Source organism: Acinonyx jubatus, chromosome C1 (genome assembly GCF_027475565.1).
Source record: "Acinonyx jubatus isolate Ajub_Pintada_27869175 chromosome C1, VMU_Ajub_asm_v1.0, whole genome shotgun sequence".
Taxonomy (NCBI): domain Eukaryota; kingdom Metazoa; phylum Chordata; class Mammalia; order Carnivora; family Felidae; genus Acinonyx; species Acinonyx jubatus.
The window spans coordinates 78258890-78283771 of NC_069381.1; the positions used below are offsets into that span (position 1 = coordinate 78258890).

The following is a 24882-nucleotide window of genomic DNA, read 5'->3' on the forward strand; positions in this document are numbered from 1 at the left end:
AGCTTTTCATATTTGCAGTCTGAACATTCACAGTATTTGATTTGGGAATGTGGTGATGTTATATAAAGAACAATAATTTGTATAGGTGAGAAATGTTATGTGTTTCCATTTTGTTGTTGTTGCTGTAAGAAGGTTCATATGTATTTATTTTAACTGCCAAGACCTGAAAATGATGTGATAGTGGTCATTACCAATTTTCTTTATCTGGTTATATTTTTACCTGTTCTATTTCATGATTTCATAAACTGGAATTCAAGCTTTGTTCAATATAGTTGTTTTAATTTACATATATCTGTGTAGATTTCTTCTTAAAAGTTTGGGGCTAATTTTAAATTAAACTTAAAACTGATGTGTATTTTTATTTTATAGCGGGTATATTTAAAAAAGAAAATTTCCTCAAGATGTCTTTTATAATTTAGATTCTCTTTTCAGGGCCCAGCACTGGAAGATTTCAGTCATCTGCCACCAGAACAGAGACGTAAAAAACTACAGCAACGTATCGATGAACTTAACAGAGAACTACAAAAAGAATCAGACCAAAAGTATTCTTCTATTAAGTCTTTTTTACCATTATTATTCCTTTCTGGGTATACTTTGAATGATATGTTTAAATGTGATGTATCGAAGATATAAAAATCATATATCCTAATTAAAATATCTTTTGAGGGAAAAATACACTCCTAAACTTTGCAAAATTTTATGGTTGCTGTGTGATAAATAAAAATGAAATGTTAGTTTCTTAGGTTGCAGTTTACTTATTGGATGATAATAGTCCATGTCCTCAATAATATTGCAAAACAGTTTAATGGTTCATTATCAACAGTAGTTTTCACCAACATTAACTGCCTCTTACACCTTGATACATTTCATTTTGCTTTGATACATAAATTGAGCTCAGTAGAAACCTAAGGCTATAATTATTTTGTTTGCAGCAAGTTAGCATACAGTACTTGATTACTTATAGCTTCAGATTCATTGACTCATTGCTGTAATTTTTTTTCAATTTTATAAAAAGTTTCCTTTGGTTCAGTTTTGTTTTAATGAACAGATATTTATGATGAATAAAGGGTTATTACAGTGAATTGGTGCCTTACTGTCTGCTTTTATAGTAAAGATAAAATTGGAGCTTAAACCATAGCATGAGTGATTGAAAGTTTTTGGAGGGTTTTGTTTTTGTTTTTTTTGTAGCTCAGGCAGTTTCGTTCCAGATTTTTTTTTTTAATTGAAGTATAGTTGACACCCATCACATTAGTTTCAGGTGTAGAAATGATTGAAATTTTGATGTTAAGAATTGTACATCAGGTGTAATGGGATGCTTAATCATAAATGAAACACTGTAATATAGTTAATTCTCATTATTTGTGGTAGTTATGTTTTTTTAATTTTTATTTATTTTTTTAATTTACATCCAAGTTAGCATATAGTACAACAGTGATTTCAGAAGGAGATTCCTTAATGCCCCTTACCCACTTACCCCATCCTCCCTCTCACAACCCCTCCAGTAACCATCTGTTTGTTCTCCATATTTAAGAGTCTCTTACGTTTTGTCCCCCTCCCTGTTTTTGTATTATTTTTGCTTCCCTTCCCTTATGTTCATCTGTTTTGTATCTTAAAGTCATACGAGTGAAGTCATATGATATTTGTCTTTGTCTAATTTTGCTTAGCATAATAACACCCTCTAGTTCCATCCATGTAGTTGAAAATGGCAAGATTTCATTCTTTTTGATTGCTGAGTAATACTCCATTGTGTGTGTGTGTGTGTGTGTGTGTGTGTGTGTGTGTGTGTGTGTGTACACACACACACACATCTTTATCCATTCATCCATCAATGGACAGTTGGGCTCTTTCCATACTTTGGCTATTGTTGATAGTGCTACTATAAATATTGGGGTGCATGTGTCCCTTTGAGACAGCACACCTGTATCCCATGGATAAATGCCTAGTAGTGCAATTGCTGGGTCGTACAGCAATTCTGTTTTTACTGTTTCCACAGTGGCTGCACCAGCTTGCATTCCCACCAACAATGCAAAAGAGATCCTCTGTCTCTGCATCCTTGCCAACATCTGTTGTTGCCTGAATTGTTCATGTTAGCCATTCTGGCAGGTGTGAGGTGGTATCTCATTGTGGTTTTGCTTTGTATTTCCCTGATGATGAGTGATGTTGAGTCTTTTTTCATATGTTGGCCATCAGAGTGTCTTCTTTGAAGAAGCATCTATTCATATCTTTTGTCCATTTCTTCATTGGATTGTTTGTTTTTTGGATGTTGAGTTTGATAAGTTCTTTATAGATTTTGGATACTAACCCTTTATCTGATATGTCGTTTGCAAATATCTTCTCCCACTCTGTCGGTTGCCTTTTAGTTTTGCTGATTGTTTCCTTTGCTGTGCAGAAGCTTTTTATTTTGATGAGGTCACAATAGTTCATTTTTGCTTTTGTTTCCCTTGCCTCTGGAGATGTGTAGGGTAAGAAGTTGCTGCAGCTGAGGTCAAAGAGGTTTTTGTCTGCTTTCTCCTCAAGGATTTTGATGGCTTCCTGTCTTACATTTAGGTCTTTCATCCATTTTGAGTTTCTTTTTGTGTATGATGTAACAAAGTGGTCTAGGTTCATTTTTCTGCATGTTGCTGTCCAGTTTTTCCAGCATGTGATAGTTATGTACTATAAAGTTATTGTGAGCACTGAATTCGTGAAGACTGAAATGGAAAATACAGGTTTAAGGCTCCATTTAGCCTCTGGCCACAACATTTTCATCACCTGGTCAGTTATAACCTTGTTTTATGTGTGTTTCTATTTGAAGACTCATTATAATATATACTGTTGGTTTATTAACTTTGAACTCAGGGCTGATAGCACTGTAACTCATGCCTGAACAAAGTCTATCTAACCACATAACATTTTTTCCATAAGGCATCTCACAGCCTTCTTGCCCTTAGAAACACTAGACAGTACTTCAGCACTACACTTAGGGGCTTATTTTAAAAAGAAAAAGCAATGAAGAGCACAGAATTTAAAAAAAAAAAAAAGGCACTAGATGGGCCCCGAAAAGGATACTTGTTTAGAGTGTCTAAAACTTAGGAAAGAAAGAAGGCTGAAATTACTCAAATCTTCTAAAGATAGGTGATATTAAAATAGTAGAGTCAATTATATTTCAGTAAAACTAGAAAGTAGAAGGGATCATTTTCAAAAAGACGTATAAGATGAGATGAGAAGAAACCTCTGTCATTTTATGTAACACATTTAAAGGATGAGCAGAAGTTGAGAAAGAGCCACTGAAGGACATTATGAGACAGTAGAGGTGAGAAGAAAGGAAAAGAAAATGTAACTTCTAGGAAATTAAGAAGGAAAAGAGTTGTTAGCCAGTAATGTCAGATATCAGAGGAAGTCAGAGTGCTGATTGAGGCATACATAACCTACAGTGGTGTGATTAGAGAAATGAGGAGGAGATGAATGAGCTGGGAGAGGGTCAAGTTAAAGATGTATTCCTGTTTCTAGCATGGATGAGTGGGAGGCCAAAGATGCTGTGAACTAAGGAGGAATATAATGAATTTGATTTGGGACATGATGAGTTTAAGAATATTGAGGAATATTCTTCCAGTCCTTGATTAAACCTATATAAATACAAAGACACATATGTGTGTGTGTGTGTATACACACAGAATATACATATATGTAATATATACTTACATATATTACATATATAAAATCTCATAAATGAGAAGCAAGAAATGAAAAATCTCTTTTTTTATTCCAAATGTTTTAAGACGGTCTTCATAAATTGCCCACTCTATACAATCATCTTTATGCACATTATCTGTAAACAGGTAATGTTTGACTATATTTAAAGAGATGTTATTACTCTCTTAAGATAGGCTACATGAGAGCCCCCCAAATCAAATGAAATGAAACTCTTTTATCTGGGAACATATGAAGTGAATATTTAATTCTGTGACTTCCTTCTCATTTTCAGAGAAGCACTCAACAAAATGAAAGATGTGTATGAGAAAAATCCACAAATGGGGGATCCAGGGAGTTTGCAGCCTAAATTAGCAGAGACCATGAATAACATTGACCGCCTACGAATGGAAATCCACAAGAATGAGGTAGGTTTGTTACTTTGCAGTTGTCTAAGACAAATTTCATTTGTATAAACTTCATTATGATAGATTGATTTTTGCTACAATTTTATCTTCAAATATTTAATTTTAGGGTTACTATCTAAAAGAAAGGAATCATTATGGTCTATAATCTTTAGAATTAGTCCCTCATTCAAGTTTTTCTTTTTAATTAAAACTTTATGTAAAACTAAACATTTATGCTTATCAGCTATGAAGTTGATCGTTGGTCAAACTGGAATAAAGGTTTCCATTCTCTAAGAATTACATAATTATAAAAACTCAAAGCACATTTTAATTGTAGACTATCTTTTGAGCTTTTAAGAATACTTACTAAGCCCAGTTTTATTTATTTTTTTCCTAAGGCTTGGCTCTCTGAAGTTGAAGGGAAAACAGGTGGAAGAGGAGACAGAAGACATAGCAGTGACATAAATCATCTTGTAACACAGGGACGAGAAAGGTCACTTTTTGCATTTTATTTGTATTTTTTTCCCTCAAACTTTTTTCACTTTTTTCTAAATTTTGTTCTAAAATTCATTCTAAATTTCATACAGTTCTTTTTCTTCTTCCTTGATGTAATGGGTTTGGCTTTTAATAGCGTTAGTCTTATGAACCTAAATGATTTTCTGTTTCTTTACAGTAGTTACACATAAAATATGAAATTTCCCATTGCTGGTTTGTTCTAGTTTGTCATGCATCCAAAAACAAAGGTATGAACATAGAAAATTTGTGGAGCTACTGTCTGAAGGCATAGGCTCCTCAGACCTGGGAAGATTCCCTTAAGGTTTAGATGGAGTTGGATGGCTTATGCCGAAGAAAAACTTAACTGTTAAATTGCTTAAAGTTTTGTGAAGGAAAAAACAATATTGTTAGTTTGAGTCAGAGCTTCCAAAAGGCATTTTGCTAAGTTTCCATGCTTTCATACCATTTGTGACAATTTCCCCCTCTGTGTATATGTCTCTCCCCACTCTGCCCCCACTAAGAGCCAACAAATTAGAATTCTCCTTAGAGAAAATTTGAGAGATCTAGTATCAAATCTTGGTTACTACTTACAGTGTAATTTGAGCAAGTCATTTTTAATGATCTCTGAGTCCCAGTTTCCTGAAATACAGAGGTTAAAATCTCTATCATACAGGGGTGCCTGGATGGCTCAGTTGGTTAAGCGTCGTCTGACTCTTGATTTTAGCTCAGGTCATGAACTCCCCTTTTGTGAGATCAGCCTTGCATCGGGCTCTGCCCTGACAGCACAGAGCATGCTTGGGATTCTCTCCTCCACTCTCCCCTTCCCATTCTCTATCTCAAAAATACATAAACTTGAAATAGAAAAATAAATTACCTACCATATAGTGTTATTAGTAATAAATGAAGTAATGTACATAGAGCACCTCATAATAAAATACCTGGGAACAGTATGTGCTTGAGAAATGTTAGTTCTTTCTTCTCAAACTCTTATCACTTTTTGAAAGAGTACCTGTATATCAAGAGAAACCCACAAATATACTGGTTTTCTTACTAGTTAAAACCTAGATTAAAGTAATCTAATCTCTCTTGTTTGTGTTATTTAAGAACATGGCTTTTAGGCATACTAAAAGTGCTTTTAATTTCTGATCATACAGATTTTCCATTATCTTGTTCAGTCATTTGATTCTTTAGCAAAATTAACATTTTTTCTCTCTTTGACTTAAAAATATTTTAAGGAAAAAGATGCCTATGGGTTTACCTGTTCTTTTGGATTTTCTGAGTTTTACTAACCTCCCTGTTAGCATGATTAATTGGAAGTTAACTTTATTAGGAGTCTTTTTGCTTTCAGTGACAATAAATATGAAAAGGGATTTTATTGGCTTGCTTTAGGGAGAGCTTGATCTAAGAGCTCAGATGATATCCACAGGACTGTTTCTCTCCACCTCACAGTTCTACCTTCCACTATATTGGCTTCATTTGAAGGCTTCATATGGTGATCTTCCAAAGCACTGGGCTCATATTTCTCCAGGTCCAAGTCCAGTGGAAAAGGAAGGGAGGGAGCTTCTCTTCAGTCCTAAAGAAAAGTCTCTGTGGGTCTTTTCTATCTGACCAGGTTATAAGCCTACTCGTTAACTATTCACTCTGACCACACAAGTGCTGTGCTGAGACGGGCCCTCTGGAGCCAGGACAGAACTCCCCAGGAAGTCTGTGAACTGACCATAGGTCTGGGTGGGTCTCCTGTGGAATTTTAGGGTTCTTTTGCCAAAAGAGGAGGTGATAAATCCGGGATGATGAAAGGCAAGTATTCCCTACATTTCTCCATTTTATCTCTGGACCCAGTGATAGACCTATTTGTTGAATGCATGCCATATGCCTAGAACACTGTAATTTTTTAGTTTCAGGAACTTCAACAAAGAAGCATTTTGTATTGCAGGCAATTTATATATATCATCAACATTTAAGACAATGAAGGCTTAATTTGGAACTGTGTCATTGATATTTAGTTCTGTGAATTGATGCTGAGATCAACCTTCAGATAGCATAAAAAGTTTCCATCTTTGTGATACTTGATGAGATAAACTTCTATGTTTTATAGTCCTGAGGGAAGTTACACTGATGATGCAAACCAAGAAGTCCGAGGGCCACCCCAACAACATGGTCATCACAATGAGTTCGATGATGAATTTGAAGATGACGATCCCTTGCCTGCTATTGGACACTGCAAAGCTATCTACCCTTTTGATGGTATGATTTTCTTTTGTATTTGATAACATTGGTTCCTTAAAGTCTGCATACACTGAAACATGTACTTAGGTGTCCTTAGCTAAATAATACATTGTCAGAAAATTATAATTCCAGCTCATTGGTATGAATATTTTTGTTTAACTGTATTACAAATAGAGGTTTTTCTTTTATACATGACACTGAAAGAAAATTACCGGTGTTATCAGCATCCCAGTACAGATTTTTATTTGACTGTCAACTTTGGTTGATACAGAATTTAATTTCCCCCAGAGATCTTACTAATGCTACATGTAATCACTAAAGTTGAAGCAGCTTGAGCAGGTGGCTCAGAACCTAGGAAGTGGAAGTCTAGTGGATGCCACTATAAGCTCTTCCTTGTAACTTGCTAACATTGAGAGACAGGTACAAGGCAAATGGCATAGCTAAATGTCCTTATTATAGCTGACTCTGTAGGTCATATTTTCTGGTGAGAAGAGGAGAGAATGTAGTAGCTTGTGACTATGCCATCCTTCCCCTGTGAGAGGTGGGGAGCAATCCCTGTGAGGGAAGGAAGACATTGTGGTTCTCTCTTGCAGATTTTTCTGCTTGTGGACTGTGAAAAATCCTTTTCCTCAATTCTGAGGAGCAGAGTAACACTTTCACAAATAAATTGTTATAAAATGGCATATGACTTAAGGTCCTTCCCCACCCATCCGTTGTATTAATTTTAAAGTTGAGTAAAGTTTTTAATTACTCCTCATTCTGAGAAAATAATACTGAATAAGGGCTTGCTATAATGTAACCTAGAGAATTTAACATGTTTAATGAAGACTGATTTGTGAAAACTGTTACTGCTAAGCGGGTTGGGAGTGGTTGGCAATGGGGAAGAAAGAGAGCCCTGAGGTTCATGAGGTTTTGAAGGAAGTTTGTGCTTTGTGGCTGTGACTATTCTGCTTTCACCATCACCAGAGGTGAACCTGTGTTTTTGTCTGCTCTCTTTCAAAACTATATTCTTCTTTCTTCCCGCCCTCTCACAGTCTTAATATTTTCCTGATTTACACGTCATGAATTTTCTCGACAGCAATGCCACTCAAATTTGGGAAAAGAGTTGGAGAAGTGAAATAGGAGTTAGAATATCCTGTCAAATCATATAATGTCATTGAGCTCAGATACTTCATCTGTTATATGGGGGTGATATTAATAATGCCAGTTTCTCAGGGCCACTGTCCAGTTCCAGTGAGATAATGTTATATATGAAAGTGTTGGATAAACTACAAAAGCATCATAGAGCTGTTGCTAATAATATCTTGTCACTGGGCTCTTGGTTCTAGGTATGTTGAAATCTAGTAGAGTCTCATGTTGTTTTGTGTTGTGTTTGTAACTTTTACTCGAAATTATTACTTTAATTACACTTGTGCTGTGAAAATTCTCATTTAGGACATAATGAAGGTACCCTGGCAATGAAAGAAGGTGAAGTTCTATACATCATTGAGGAAGACAAAGGTGATGGCTGGACAAGAGCTCGGAGACAGAACGGTGAAGAAGGCTACGTTCCCACATCATACATAGATGTAACTCTAGAGAAAAACAGTAAAGGTGCAGTAACTTACATCTAAACTAACCAGGCAGCTTTGTGACATGTATGACATAGGAACAATAATGGAAAATGGAAACACATTCAATGGGTGGGAAAACATAAGAAAACTTAAAGAGCATCCAAGATACGTTGTTCACTATGTGAGCTGAGTGTAGGCTCTATCTTAAAGATGTGAATAGTACCACAAGAAACCGTTCTCATGATGTTTTACCATTTGAGTGACATTGGTGTGAAGCTTAATTGATGCCTTTTGCTTTATGTCCTGCTTAAGTCTCTGTGAAAGATTTGTGCTTTTCTGCCTTATAAGTTATAGAATTTGATCTTTGGGCAGGAATCCATAGATAGAAAGCCCCCTTCACCTAACACACACTTTGCTTCTGAAAACACAGTGACTGTAGTGAATTTAAATAAGTAAAACTGCTCTGAAATGCTATAGAAAGCTGGCTCCCAAAAGAGTGGTTTAGCGTAGGAGTTTGAGTTTTTGTAGCTACAGTTTTTAGGAAGAAAAGTCATAGTTGGCTTATTGAAAGAATAAGAAATACGGTCATTTTCATTTTCCTCCCTATTCTTTGCTTTGGTTTCCTAAAGGAAGAAAACAAGCACCTCAAACGTAAATCTATTTCAGTAGTAGGCTAATCAAGAGACCTGCAAAATAAGCCCACCTGGTCCAGCTCTTGAGTGAATAAAATGGTTTTCTTCTGAGACCTGAAAATATTTTCATCTAGTATACTACAAATTTTTAATAATGTATAAGCTTCCTTCCAAATTAATGCTTGTATTTTTCATCTTGAATATGTCTTTGGGGAAATACCGTTTTGGTGATTGTTTAGCATTTAGCAGTTATACGTAGGAAAATAGATTCTAAGTACACTGAGAGGAAATCTTGAATGGAAGGCAAGTCCTGGCAAATTTTACTTTGAAAACTTTTGACTGACTGGGTTGAATGACTATATTATCTTTATCACCATTTAGGGCATTTCCTCATTTTGGCTAAATCATCAATTCAAGATTATTTTTTCCCATTAATTGCAACAAGCATTTGTTGGAAATACTGTACCGTAAAGGATTGTGCAGTGCTGGTCATGTGGGGAAGTAAAGTGAGGAAGCACTTAAGAGACTGGTCCTTTAATTTTGCTCATGTCCCAGATTTTTCTGGTGTTCTCACATAGCTGACTGTAAAATAATTTTAGGACAGACACTTTGGGGACAGACACTTTAAACTGAACACCCCTTTTGGTCTTACCAAAGGTCTTCAGTAATTGTTCTTTTCTTTTTCCTCCTGGACTACAGGTTCCTGAAGAGGGTTTCTGAGGAAATGGGCAAGATGTTGAAGGAGGTTACATGCAGCTGCTTTTAGGGGGAGGGTATTAGAGTTGTCAGGCTCAAACAGAGAGTGAGAGAAGCAAGTTGCATGAGTGCATGCAGACGTTTTTTTGTTTTGTTTTTTTTTTTTAAACTAACTTCATTATCATTTCCATACATTGTTTTAAAAAATCACTGTAATACCAATCCTTAAATTGGTCATTCACAATTATTCACATAAAGGGAACAAGCCAAAAATGGCTAACCTTTTTTTCCATTTCTTTTACTGATGTCTAAATCAGAAAGAATGCAGAGCTCTCATTAAATTTGTCTTCTCTTTGGCTGTCCCAACAGGACTGTCTATCCCAGCTCTGTTCTAATTGGCTTTTAGACCCGTCGTCTGTTAGAACCCTCGCCATTTGTCAGTGTCTGCCTGCGCCACCTCTGTGCTTGCTTAACACCCTGTTGCATGTCTAGAGTGATTGGGCTAGATTTTTCAGGCATGTCTTTATAATCCCCTGTTCTCGTCAAAGCCTTTGTTTTGTTTTACATTTGTAGTGCAAGTCACTTTGTCAGACATCTCCAGCACTAATGTTTCCATCCTAGTATTCGTGTACGCTGCTATAACTTCCCCACTACAAACATTCCAATTTGGGCATGATGAAGAAGTAGTTTGTGGACCTGAAGTGTCTGTGATAAGAAAAAGAAAACATCTCTGCTCTAGCCTACAGCCCGGTTGAAAGAACTCTGAAACGTGATCCATCTTCACCTCAGTCTGGGAAGAATCTATAGTCAGCACTGAAATCCTGGCATAATAAACACACAAGATCCTCACCACCTCAAGACACAGGACTGTTGTCAGAAGTCAGCTGCTTCCATTCAAATGCTGCCTTAAACTAGAGTGCCTAAACCTGTCGATTGCCAACACTACCACTACAGTATCCCACAAAGGGCTTTATGTGTCAGCTCGGTGCGACCTCCTTTAACTCGGCAGCGCTGCCGCGGGTGCCGATGTAGCCTTGGTAGGTGGCTTTTAGAGCTCTACCATGTGTGATGGTGCATCTTCAAATTTATGCATCAGACTAAAGACATGTCCAAGTCCATTTTACTTTACTCAGTGTTTTTAGGAGAAGTTTTATGGACTCCCTCCCCCCCCCCCGCCTCCCCGTTGTGTTTTAATTTGGGGTGACCATGTTCTTATTAAAATGGTAGTCTGTTTCCAAGTGATGCTTTTGTTTCAACCAGATAAAATTTAGTGAAACTTTGTAATGATCTCTGTGCACTTTTACTTGTACAATGGAAATTCCCGTTTGTTTATACTTGTAAATATAATTGTTGTTAGTGCGCCAGTTGCTCATGTTGTCCTGCCTCGCATTTGTGATTCTGTTAATGACTTGTATCTTAACTAATTTCTTAGTAGTGTTTAATAGGGAGATGGGCATGGGTGGGGGGATATTTGTACCACAGAAGCTTCATTAATTTTGTTCTTTACTGTTTTGAGGGAAGAAAGAACGTGAAATGGGTCTGTGTATTATTGGATTTTAAGCAATATTTTAGAAGCTGTGTGACTGCTTTAATAATTCTTTCCCAGTGTTATTTGAATCCTACTAGCAGTTATACTAAAGCTGAATGACAATTGTGTGAAAGTTAATGCCTTCATAAGATCAAGTGCACCCCTGTTACACAGCTGACATATAGCGTATTACCTTTGAGGCTAGTAAACTATGAAGTTTAGATTTTGAATCTCTTTACAGGGTTATTTATATAATGTGACATTATTCAATACTGACAGACTACATAAAGTAGTTTTAAAGTCTAGTGCTATTTTTATTTTAAAGGTTAGCAATGAGGAGGAAATGTGATCTGGCTGTGTTTGTCCTCTGTACAAAGCCTGAAGTGCTTGTGTTTTTTTGGCTGACGGCCACAGAGGGCAAAGTTTAAGGCTTTCTTGTAAGGACTAACTGTTCTTTTCAGGCTACTGTTTGTTTTTCTCAAAGCAGGATTTGCTTCCGTAGGAGGCAAGGTCCTTCACGTGGCATAGTGCAACCTGTACGTGGGTTATTACAATAGGACAGACATTTGTACTTGCACAGTTTAAATCATTCTTAAATCATTCTTAAATTTTGAACATGTGAATTGTCCAAAAGAAATCTTTAATTTTTCAGTAATTTTTACTCTTTTTGTGCACATGTTGATTTCTTAATGGTAAATGCTTTGTTTAAGATAGTGTTCTCTGTTGAGAATATTTTCATGGAATAAAACAATCTTTTCATGGTCAGTTAAGGTGTATAGTGTGTTATCTATCTCTTATTCCTACGTGAACTAAAGAGATGTCATTATTTTGTTATTTGGTGTGCTAAATGCCTGATGATACAAAGTAGATGACGAGTTCTATAAGTGGAAGCATCTGTGTTGAGTGACTTTTTTTGCAAAGCAGTTTTGGAAATTTTATTTTAGTTTTAGTTTCTTTCAAGCTTTCCTAAAGGTGGGGGGGGGAGCTGTTTCTTTAGAGTAAATTTAAATTGACTGTGGTAATTTGAACTTTTTATCTTTATTCTACTGTAGCTGTGTTGCACAAACTTTCCTTTTAAACCGTCTTCTCCTCTGCGTCCATAAGAAGTGACCCTACGCCACATACGTCAGTCTGCCCACAGGCTGGACAGCATTTACTGTGCTTCTGCTTGAATTCCTGGTCAGAGAGCACCTGGTCTTCCTGGCATTTCAAAACTTGGGAAGGTATTGTTTGCTACAATTAGTGTCACATCTGTTGTTTTAGGTAATCTTAATTGCAGAAGATTCAGCTTTTTAAAGGGGCAAATATGAAGCTATGACTGTTAACTTCTAGAAACCCCAAAAGAGAATAAAACTCAGGGTTAATCCTGAACAAGGAGGGGTCTCTGTTGTTGTGATTAATAGAGATCTATGCCAAGCTTGGAAGTGGCAGGAAAACAGTGTCAGTAACAAAAACTCAAAACAATGAAAAGGGCTTTTGCTATCTGAACTGAGATCAGGGAAGTCAAATCCAACTTGCTAGGGAAAGATAACATCCCTGTAACAATCTCAAGAGGAAAATGATCTCCAGACTTGTTGAAAAGGATAGATTTTCTTTGTGAGAAGCTATTAGTTTAGATGAAAAAATCTAAAGAAATACCAAACCTATTTCAATGAGCTCATCATATACCTGGGGTCAAATGCATTCCTGACTATAGTTACTGTGAGTAAGAAACTACAGAAAATAGAAGAGGTGCCAAAAGATTAGAGATGGAAAAATACAGGTGAGGAGTAAGTTCTGAAAAGTTTGACGACTCTTAAAAGTACTTGACAATTTTGTCAGCATTTAAGAGAAAATGTGATGGACAACTGACCTAGATCCTAAGCTAAGAACAGGCCACATCAAATTAACCTCATTCCTTTCTTTAGATACAACTGGGAAACTCAATGGACATGAATGTCTTGATTCCAGCACAGTTTCAGCATTTGGCAGAATTTCTTACTCATTCTTGTAAGGTGGTGATAGCATTATTGTAGAAAATGGGAGCTCGCAATAAAGCTGACTTAGTAAACCCAGAATATCAACCCTGAGGAAAACTTCTTGTGGAAGATATGTATGAACCATACATAATAAATGTAAATCTGCCACCCAACTTAAATAGAAAATTATCCTCTTCCTCCAAGGATAACCACTATCCTGAATTTCTTCGTTTTTCTTAGTTTTACCACAAGGGTATTTTTTCCAAAACTTGATTAGCTTTCCGTGTTTTTGCAAAGTATAACGAATATAATAAGTTCCAGTACATGGGGGTTTATCTCAAAAACCACACATGATTCTTTGTGATGCATTTCTGGTTTGAGCACTGGGGACAAAGCTGAAGGACTTACAGTAGATATACTATTATTTCAAGTGTTGGGGAATCTTATCTGGTTTTGTAAGCCCTTGAGTGGGAGGAGGAACCTGGGCAACCAAGCTAAAGAGGATCTCGTCTGTTCATCCTCCCAGAGAAATGCCTCATCCTGCTGAAGGGCAACATATGTCTAAGCTCTGGTAGCAGCTGGGAAGATTGGAAAGGGAGTGTGGGCAGGCACAGGTGTTTAGGGACATAGCCCCTTGTGGTGCAGTAATGGCCCTTTAGATTTTTTTTTTTTTTAACATTTTGGCAACTTGTTCTGTGGTGGAGGGTGGCCTGTCGTGTGCACTGAAGAGGCATGAGGCGAGTGACTCTTCCAGGATTCTCCTACCCAGAAGAGTATGCTCTAAAGCAAGTGATAACACAACTGCTCTTTTCTTCCCTCTCTTCCCTTGGCTGAGCTCCAGACAGGAGTATCATATTTGTTTGCCCTCTCCATCTCTACAAGTTCACCCTTCTTGACCTAACCAAGCTGCTCATCCAACCATTGTTTCTTGGTTGGCCAATGCAGGGGCTGGGGGCAGTTTTGGGTATGAAATGAGACAGAAACACAAGTTTCCAGTTCCGGCAACCAAGATCATCAGTCCCCACCCAATTAGCCCTGTCTTCTCACCCTTTATCTCTAGTTGGGAGCACCTGCCACTAGCTCTTGGCATATAGCCAGCACCCAGGTGGTACTGTCCTGTCTGATAAGATGGGGATCAGCTGCATGTCCCTTCTCTTCAGGTGCCAAAGAGCATATTCGTTAATGACTACCAATTGAATGGGGGAAGCCCTTGGAAGAGTTTGCATCCGCATATGAGAGCATCATTTAGCTGGTGGGAGCCATGTCAAAAAAATTCTACCAACCCAACTGTTGAAACAAGTGATTTGGAAATTATTAGTGATTGCTGAATGATTTGTGCTACTTTCATCACTTGATAAAGTTTTATTGTGTAGTTGGTTTATTTAAAGAATACAAGGGTTGGGTCCCCTGGGTGGCTCAATTGGTTACACATCCAACTTCGGCTCAGGTCACGATCTTATGGTTGGGGAGTTTGAGCCCCATGTCAGGCTCTGCTGACATTTCGGGGCCTGGAGCCTGCTTCAGATCTTGTGTCTCCCTCTTTCACTGACCATCCCCTGCTTGCGCTCTGTCTCTTTCTCAAAAATAAGTAAACATTAAAAAAAAATAAAGGGTTTATTTTCTTGATTTACACATTGACATCTATTGTTGATTCATATATGAATTCTATATTAACATTTAAATATTTTGAATATTGCATGGTATCTTCTGAGACTTGGTTTTTCACTCAGCTCTAAGATTTAATCATGTTTATGCATAGTTCATTTTAGTGTGTATAGTTCATTTTAGTGTGTATAGTATTCTATTATATAAATACACAATTTACCCATCCTCTTGATGGACAATTGGGCTATGTCCTGAATTTTGCTTGCATAAACAATGCTGCTATGCACATTCTTATGCATGTTTACGGATACAGGAGTTCTGTATTGCTAGTTTGTGGGTTATATTTATCTTCAGTTTTTAAAAAAAATGCCACATTTTTCCTTCACAGTGATTATAACAGTTCTACATACCTACAGCTTGTATATCAAGGTTACTTAGGCTCCATATCCTGGCCAATTTTTGTCATTTCGACAGATGAAAATGGTATGTATCTTTAATTTGCCTTTCCCTGTTTATTGATGAAGTTAAACATACTTTGCATTTTCTGTGAAAAGCCTGTTTATATGTTTTGCCCATTTTTTTTCTGGTTATCTTTCCATATCTATTCATGGGAATTCTTTATTAAGGATGCTAATTAGTTATTTTGCTGTGTAGCATAATAAAACTGGCCCAGTTTCTCAGGAGGCTGCAGTCAAGGTGTCAGTCACATGCTGTTGGCCAGCCTCAGGACCTTGCCGTGTGGATTTCTTCATAGGGATGCTCAGAACATGGCATCTTGCTTGCCTCAGGGATCCAAGAGAAAAAGAAGCTGTAGTTTTTGTAACCTAATCTCAGACATGATGCAGCATTACGTCTGCCCCATGTACTTGGTAATGCAGAGCAAACCTGCTACAGTGTAGGAGGGGACAACAGAAGGGTGTGAACACCAGGCTGCAGGGACGGTCAGTGACCATTGTTGGAGGCTGCCTATCATACTAATCTTTGGTTAGTTTCATGTCTTTTTAGTAACATCTCTTTGTTCTTTCAATTTATGACCTCTTTTGATGAGTAGAAGTCTGTTTTAATGTAGATTGACCAATCTTTTATATTTAATGTTGTTTTCTGTCTAGTTTAAGAAATTCTTCCTTGATTCAAAGTAAAAAGGATATTCTAGATTTCCTTCTAAATGTGTTATAGTTTTACCTTTCGCATGTGTGTTATTTTGGTGTATGATAGGAGGCAGGGGGCTGTTTTCTTCCCTTTCATTTGCTTAACCAGTTGTCCAAGAATTATTTAAAAAGTCATCCTTTCCCCCACTGATTGCCAAAGTTACTTCTGTCATTTATCAAATTTCCAATGACAATTTAATTACTGTAGCTTAATAATCAGCTTTTAGGTCTAGTAGAACAGATTCCCCCCTCCCTCCATCTTAACTTCCTAGGATGGTATTGACTACTTCTAGTCATGTAAATTTTAGGAAAACCTTATCAAGCTTGAAAAATCCTGTTGGATTTTGAATGGGATTGCATTGAGCTTATAGGTCATTTTAAGAACTAGTATCTCTGATACCAAATTTTGAAATCTAGGAACATGATGCTCCCGTTCATTTACTTTTCTTCAGATGTTTAAAGTTAAAAATTTTTTTCACCAAATTCTTGTACATCTTTTGTTAAAACCATTCCTAGGTATCACATTTTTTTTTGCAAATGTTTTAATACCTTGTTATAAAGTATATGTTCAGAGAAATGCATAAAACTTAAATGTAAGCTTAAGTTACTAGAAAGTCAACACTTGGGTCTGGAAATACAACATTACCAGCACTCCATACTCCCACTGTGTCCTCCTGATCACACCCTGTTCTCTTATAATTATCCTGACCTTTTCTAATGCACTTTACTTTTTTATGTATTTTTATGCTTTATGTTTCTTAGAGTATAAGGTGGTTTTGTGTTAAATCTAGAATGCTCTTTTAACTGGCAGGTTCAGTGTATTTATGTTTGTAATGATTATTGATAAATTTGGACTTATTTCTGCCATTTTTGTGCCTGCTATTCATCTCACTTTACTGTCTCTTTACATATATATTTTTTCGTTTTCTCCATTTTTTCCTCTACTGTTTGAAACTTTGACCCTAGTTTTTCTTAATAATATTTACCCTTGACATTTTATATACTTAAAGCTAATCAGTATGTTTTAGCTGAACAAAGGGGGTCCCTTTGTTCTTCTACTGATGAGAAGAATAACACTTGATCAGAACTCTAGTAACGCATCTCCCCATTCCTGGCTTATGTTGTTTTAATTAACTTTTCAACCTCACATGGTAGACACTGTTGTTTTAGTATACCTAAAAGCCTACCAGTTTCTCTGCTTGACAGTCCTTAAGTCTCCACCCTTTTTTCTAGATGAATTGCTTCCTCCCCACCCCACTTTCTTTCCTTCTGAAGCTGTTAGCACAGAGCCAGACTCGGGTCCCGAACTCAATGAACCACGTTGAGTTTGATCTGAGCCAAAGTTGGATGCTTAATTGAGCCACTTAGGTGCCCCTCTAGTTGCTCTTTCAAACTATGGCTTTTTTTTTCACCCCAGGGCATTTGGGGCTGCTGTGGGCTAGGGGCCTGGGGCTCACCAAGGTGGCAGGCTGGCTATGGTGCCAGGACCATGTTCCTATCTGCACTGTTAAGGTGAAAGGGAAACAAACCATGGTGCTCATTAGTCTCTCTGACCCAGAGAGTTCCAGCAGCTCCCCAACTATTTGGCAGGGTGCTAGGGCTAGTTCCTTTATGTTCTAGTAGCCCTTTTAAACCATGGCACTTTTTTTTTTCCTGTGCCCCAGGGCAAACGAATCTGCTCACGGTTTTTCAGTACCATCCTTGTTCACTGCAGTTTGCAGCTTTGGGGGTGTGTGTGTGTGGGGGGGGGTCCCTTTGTTACTGTGTCACCATTCCTCTTGCTGTTCTCTGTGTGGTTTCTACCTCTTGTTGAGCAGAAGCTGTTCAGTCAGCCCTCAGTTCTTTAGGAGGAATTGCTCTATAAATAGGTGTAAAATTTGGTATATCTGTGGAAGAGGTGAGTTCAGGGTCTTCCTATGTTGCCATCTGGGACTGGAAGCTCACCAGTCCCATTAGTTCCAAATGCATTGATGTCATGAAATATACTAACATCTGGGTACCTACTTTATATCAGGTGCTGTGTTGCACACAGGATATGATGAGGTTAACCTGACCAAAGTCAACTGCTAGCAAACACCACAGGTCTACCCTATATAACTATTGACTCTGTCTCCCAGACCGAACCTTAAATTCTCCATCCCACGCTCATTAATTTTGGTTTATTAGGATATAGTCTCTAGGGAAGAAGGTAGGAGATAAGATTATTCTATGCTGATGAGTTGTTTAATATTAAAGAGACTAGATACAATTGTTTCACAAAAAGATATATTTTCATTTGACTATTTACATTTCTCATATTTAAAGAATATCATACAACTGATACCTTCTGAAATGTTTCATGCTTTTAAACTCTGTTCTATTTACACTTATCTGACAAGAAATTTAAAATGGTCAAACGCCTCAGTAATAGAAAGCAACCAGCCAACATAGCCAGATCTTCTCTTAAATTTGCTGATCAACATTAGCAATAGTTACCTTCATAATAAATTATCTTCATTTTAAAATCAGTAGTAATTTTAAACAATTCATAAATAAGTGTGCTCTGTGCAATTTACATGTTTAATATCCTGTGGATACTAAAAGCTTGTATACTGTCAGATTTGCACATTGTTACTTTATCAAACAATAAGCCTTCCCAAAGAAGAAACTGGAGAAGCTTGAAATAATATCCTAAGGTATTCTCGAGAGTTATCAAAGCTCTGCCTGCTTTACTGGAGGAGGTTCCAATTTACGTGAGAGGGCAGTTAAAATCTGGTTGAATTTCTCATATCTTTCTGTCTGATTGACTTGTGCACCTTTGCTGCCCCATAGCAATCGCATTTGAAATTCAGTCTTGAAGATTTCACTCATTTCTTCATCTGGTTGAAAACCTAATATAAAAAGAGAACAGTTAATTCAGTTTTCGAATACAGACTGAAAGACTACTTGCATAAGGTAGGTAGGATCAAAATGAACTTCATCTTGTATCAGAACTTTAAGAAGAGCCCCAAGGAAAAATCCAGGCTCTGTTTTCCATAAGGGAAGGGCAGAGCCCCATGGTCAAGGACCTGAGCACTTTCAGAGAAGGGATACCAAGGAGACTGACTAAAACAGGACAGAATAAAATTGGTGTGCACAAGCCACTGTGGGAAAGTGTTTAAAGTACCTTGTTTTGTTCTGTTTTTACAGCTTTCTTGATGTACAGTTTATGTGTCATGATTCTGCAGTTTGATTTAGAATACCCTGTACAAGTTGTAGAACCATCACCACCACTTTTAGAATATTTCCGTCACCCTCAAGTTACCTAGTGCCTCTTTGCTTTCTGTTGCTATTGATTCACCTACAGATTTGATAGAAATGGAAACCTACGATGTGGCCTTTAGGTCTGGTTTATTTTGCACCATGTTTTTGAGAGTATTCCATGTTGTTGCCTGTTATCAATTCATTCCTTTTCACTGCTGAGTAGTATTCAGTTATACAGACATTCCACGTTTTGTTTATCCATTTACCAACTGATAGATTCGGACTGTTTCCAGTTTCTGGCTGTTATGAATACTGTTGTAAACATTTGTATATAAGTCTTTGCGTGGACATGTGTTTTCTCTAGTAGAGGAATTACTGGGGCATATGGTAAATCTATGTTTATTTTAGAGAAACTGTCAAACTCTTTTCCAAAATGGTTGTACCATTTTATATTCTCACCAGCTCCAGCTTCTCCACAAGCTGCCAAATCTTAGTATTATCATTCTTTTTAAATTGTAACCATTGTAGACAGTGTGTATTATCTCACTGTGGTTTAAATTTATATTTCCCTAATGACTAATGCTTTGAACATCTTTCTATGTAGTTATTTGTCATTTGAAGATCTGCTCAGGTGTAGCGTCTATTCAAATCTTGTTTGCCTTCTTAATGAATTCTAAGAGTACTTTATACAGTCTAGATATAAATCCTTAATTGGATAAATGTTTAGCAAATATCTTCTTATAGTCTGTGGCTTGCCTTTTTACTTTCTTAATGGTATCTTCTGAAGAGCAAAATTTAGAATTTTGATTCATCAGCATTTTTTGGTGTGGTTCAGGCTTTTTGGGTCCTAAAATAGCTTTGCTAATCCAAGGCCACAGTGAATTTTCCCTATGTCATCTTATAGAAGCTTTATACTTTAGCTCTTACATTTGGGTCTGTGATCCATTTTGGATTGATTAATGTATATGGTATGCAGTAAAGATGATTCATTTTTTCTTTTGCATATCATATCCAATAGTTCCAGCACCATTTGTTGAAAGACTAAATCCAATGAATTTCGTTGGCACCTTTCTCAAAAATATATTGACAGCCATATGTGTGGATCTGTTTCTTGACTCTCTCCCTCTGTTTCATAAGAGAAGATCTGCTCTACTTAAAGCCAAGAATATTCAGTCAACTCTATTAGTGAAGTAGAGACCAACAGCCAAAGAGTCAGACAGGCTGTGGTTCTCATCTTTGATTACTTCTGGTTTAATCTGCTCTGTCCTTAAATATATCTCTACCATCTAGATTTATAGGATCTTTGTGGTTAAGAATAGAAGCCTTCTTTGTCCATCCTTCCATGTGAAGCCAGAATATCTTTGACAGATAACATCCTGGAGGCCAGATGACGACTTCCATTCATTCAGTTAACATGCTTTGAGTCCCTGCCTTGGGCTGGGTATTTGTTAGTTGAGCAAATCTCTGCTCCTACTGGGTTCATAGTTACTTCCAGCAATGGGAACTTGCTATATAAACCTGTAGCAGGATTAACTGAGAAATACCATTAGATACCTTTAAAGTGATTTGCTATAGAGCAGCTTAAAGTGCTTTTCTCAAAACCCATTCTAATATATTGGCTTAGGCAACATCTAGGGTAGTATAGTTATTAGCCTTGTATAAATAGGCACTCTAATATCTGGTGAATTGAATTATGTGCTTTTATTTTTTGAATCCTACACTGCTAACTGTGGAGAACTTTCTGAGGAAAAACTTGAAACAGGTATGTAGTTCTTAAACCTACAGCAGTATAAATTGTTTAGACCCAAATTCTGGTTCTGAAGCAACAACTTTGCTTTATGGTGAAATAAATAGGCCTCTCCTGCCCTATATAATTTTTTCTTAACTTTGTGGATATAACTTTGGGCCCTTGAAGAATTTCAGAAATACAGTGAAGAAGAGAAAATAGTCATTCCTGATAACCACCTTGAGTAAAGCCTTCTTTCTCGTACCTGCTTCCTAAATGGTCTTTTTGCCTACAAGCCCTCAGCCCTCCAGCCTCCCACACACAGATGCAAAATTTAAAATAAATCTGACCATGTCATGACACTTTCCCATATTTAAAACCCTTAACAGACTCTTTCTCAGCTGCAGTCCTACAGGGAAGTCCTTCCCACCTCCATCCACCTCCTTCAGTCTAGGTGGTCATTACTTAAGGCACACTTTACATGAATCCAGACCTAAGTACTGGTGGTTTATATTTCTCTCCACGCTGTCTCTGCAGTGCCTTTACCTGTGTTGGACCCTCTGATGCTAAAAGCAGGGGAGCTCACCTCCCAGTGTGACTGGGAAGAAACAGGAATGCAGATAAATGAAGTCACACAGAAGTCTAACTCCCCATATTGGCCCATCACATCTTCAAATAGCTCTGATCAGGAGTTCTAATGGTAGGTAGGCTGACCAATTCCTTGTTGACCCTTTCTCTCAGCTTATTCTATGCCACTGACACAACTGAACACATAAAAAAGGATAAACAGGACTCTCAAGTCACTTAGAGATTAAGAGAAAGTAAGGATTCATCATAAGAAATGGAATTTCATGCCTTAATCTTTCCTATTTGGTCTTTTCCTGAGACCATCCATGCTTTTTCAAAGTTCCTTCATTCTAATCACTCTGCAGAGTAGAGAGTGGCCTATAGAACATAGCTCTTACCTTCCAAGATCCTCTCGGCATTCATCCGGTAGCTGTCTGCAGCCTCTGCCATGAGACGGGCTGTTGCCAAGTGGTTCAGCATAATCTCACAGCTTTCGTCATTTTTTTCCCACATGTCAGTTCCTTCAAAAGTGACCTCCTGGCGCTCCATTAAGGTCACAAGAGGCATCAATAGTGGGACTGATATTTTGTTGGGGGGAACACACGTAGACTCTGAAAAACAGGGTAAAGTTTTCTATGTTATATTCTTTTCTCCAAGTTAAGCAAAGACAGTTCCAATTCAAGATGGCGACGTAGGAGGAGCCTGTGCTTACCTCCCCCCAGTGGACACACCCAACTCTGCAGGTAAATATGGAAATTCCTCTGGAAAAAAACTAAAAACTGAGCAACTCCTACATATCAGGTGAACAAAACGTGGTCCACATCGAAGCAGGTAGGAGAGGTCAGGACCCAGTCTTGTCATAAACCCCAACCCTGGCACAGCAACCCACAATTGGGAGAGAACTCAAAACTTGCAGCCTCCTTGTGTTTAAGACCTGCACCAAAGAGACAAGCCCCCAAAACATCTAGCTTTGAAAATCAACCCTGCATACATCCGCAAGACCCACAAGTCTGAGACAATCTGAGAAAGAGCTCTTAAAGGGCTTGTGTGCTCAGACTCACCTGCCCCACGGCTCACCATGGAGTTAGCCAATTAAGACGGGCTCATTTGCTAATCTTGAAGAGTTGGTCTGAGGAGCAGTCATTAATTTAGCACACAGCCAGGGATCCGCTGGCTGGCAGGCACCATCTTCACGTTCTTCCTCTGCCTTGTTCTAGCCGGCAGGTGCCATCATTTTTTCTTGCTTCCTGTGGGCACCATCTATATGCTCTCCCTCTGCCAAATTCCAGAGTGCCAGTATCTCCAGAGGGGAGATTTTACATACATCTGGTGTCTCCATTTTTGTGGCTGTTCCTCATGATACATCCCTGACCACTTGGCTCTGAAGGCCAGAGGGACTTGTGATTCCGTGTCTCACAACTGTAACAACTGGAGACACAGGCACCCCTAAGGCATAGCACAGACAGCCGACTGAGACACATCCCCAGTCTTTCTGGGAAAGAAGCCTATTTGCTTGTCCTGGAGCTTTGGCCCGAGGGGTGGGCTTCATGTTTGGCACACAGAGATGCTCTGGGGCCTACAGAGATGCTCCCAGATAATGTAGGGTTGTGGACACCATCTTTGCACTCTCCTTCTGCCTTGCTATAGCTTCCTGATACCTCTCAGAAGGGAGCTAGCTAATACATTTCTCTGAAGCCCTTTTTTTGCAACTGTCACCCAGGAGACACCTCCAGATCACCTGGCTCTGGTGGACAGTGGGGCTTATGCTTGCATTCCCACAGGATTATATATATTTGCATAATTTAAAAAACTGATGCCTGAGGGTCTGGCTTCCAGCTGACCGAATCTAGGTGCTGAGACCCTCCACTTTGGGACACTGACAGGTCTTGACATATCCGCAACTACTGGGAGCCATGAAATATAGAAAAAAGACTGCTTGGACAAACACAAAGGTTAGACAACCAAGAACTAGGTCCGGGTTGAATGATAAGGTTCATCTCCTACATGAGGCCACTTCTTCAAGCCTGAGAGAGGTGGCTGTTTTATCTAATGCACAGAAACCAACACAAAGAGTCAAGCAAAATGAAGAAACAGGAATATGTTCCAAATGAAAGAACAAAACACAGAAGAAACCTTAATGAAATGGCAATAAGTAATTTACCTGATAAAGAGTTCAAAATAGTGGTCATAAAGATGCTCACTGAATTTGGGTCAAGAATAAACACAGTGAGGACGTCAAGAGGTAGAAAATATAAGTACCACACAGAAGTCACAGAGCTGAAGAAAACTGAAAATTACGTGAGAGGGTTTCAACAGATAGATGGAGCAGAAGAAAGGAGTAGTGAACTCAAAGACAAGACAATGGAACTCCTACAATCAGAGCAACAAACAGAAAAAAAAAAAAACGTGAATATCGTCTTCTTGATGACATTCCATAACTCCCTTAAACTAACATTTGCATTATAGGAGTCCTAGAAAAAAAGAGAAAGGGGCAGAAAACTTACTTGATGAAATAATGGCTGAAAACTTCCCTAACTTGGAGAAGGAAATCGACATCCAGATCTAGGAAAGCCCAGAGAGTTACAAATAAGACCCACCCAATTAAATTGTCAAAAGTTAATGAAAAGGAAAAAATCTAAAAAGCAGTAAGAGAAAAACGTGTAATGTACAAGGAAACTACCATAAGAGTCTATCAGATTTTTCAGCAGAAACTTTAGAAGCCAGAAGGGACTCACACAATATATTCAAAGTGCTAAAAGAAAAAAAAAAACTTCCAACCCAAGTATAATCTATCTGGCAAACCTATCATTCAGAATTGAAAGGGAAAGAAAGAGATTTCTAGACAAAAGATAAAGGGGTTCATCACTACTAAACTGGCTGTACAAGAAATGTTAAAGGGACTTCTGTAAGCTGAAAAGAAAGGGTGTTAATTATTAACAAAACATAGAAGTACAAATCTCACTGATAAAAGTAAATAGTAAAGATGGATTAATCACTAATAAAGCTAGTATGAAGGTTAAAAGACAGAAGTGGTAAAAAGATGTATAATGTGACATCAAACACAAAACGTGTGGGAGGTAAAAATGTAGAGATTTAGAATGCATTCAAACTTAAGTTGGTATCAACTTCAATAGTAGACTGTTACAAATTGTTAAATGTAAGCCTCAAGGTAACCAGGAAGCATAAACCTACAGTAGACACACAAAAGATAAGGAGAAAGGAATCCATGCATATCACTAAAGAAAATCATCAAGTCACCAATGAGGTGAACAAGAAAGGGGCAGAGAGGAATGATAAAACAGAAAATAATGAAAGCAAGTAATGAATGAAAACAATGAAAAATGGCAAAAAGTATACCAATCAATAATTAAATGTAAATGGACTAAATTTTCAAGACATACAGTGATTGAATGGATAAAAAAAAAAAAAAAAGACCCATCCTTATGCTTC

The 24882-nt window shown here is 37.7% G+C and overlaps 2 protein-coding genes across 12 annotated transcripts in view; one reads left to right on the forward strand and one right to left on the reverse strand.

Annotated features, from left to right (window-relative positions):
• The window catches only part of FNBP1L (formin binding protein 1 like), a 133349-nt gene extending 109275 nt beyond the window's left edge, over positions 1–24074 (forward strand). For 3 of the 6 annotated variants that reach the window (XM_027058570.2, XM_053214467.1, XM_053214468.1), the window contains 6 exons: positions 433–542; positions 3965–4097; positions 4475–4569; positions 6667–6815; positions 8232–8390; positions 12259–24074. In XM_027058570.2, the coding sequence (XP_026914371.1) occupies positions 433–542; positions 3965–4097; positions 4475–4569; positions 6667–6815; positions 8232–8390; positions 12259–12284 (672 nt within the window). In that variant the 3' untranslated portion in view covers positions 12285–24074. Of the gene's footprint in view, positions 1–432; positions 543–3964; positions 4098–4474; positions 4570–6666; positions 6816–8231; positions 11972–12258 lie in introns of those variants that run through there. The other 3 variants (XM_053214469.1, XM_053214465.1, XM_053214466.1) reach the window with 2 other exon arrangements.
• Positions 18166–24882, reverse strand: part of BCAR3 (BCAR3 adaptor protein, NSP family member) — a 136101-nt gene continuing 129384 nt past the window's right edge. For all 6 annotated transcript variants that reach the window (XM_053214464.1, XM_027058563.2, XM_027058566.2 and 3 more), the window contains 2 exons: positions 21831–22043; positions 18166–18787 (listed from right to left, as the gene is read on the reverse strand). In XM_053214464.1, coding sequence (XP_053070439.1) covers positions 18609–18787; positions 21831–22043 — 392 coding nt within the window. In that variant the 3' untranslated portion in view covers positions 18166–18608. The remainder of the gene's footprint in view (positions 18788–21830; positions 22044–24882) is intronic.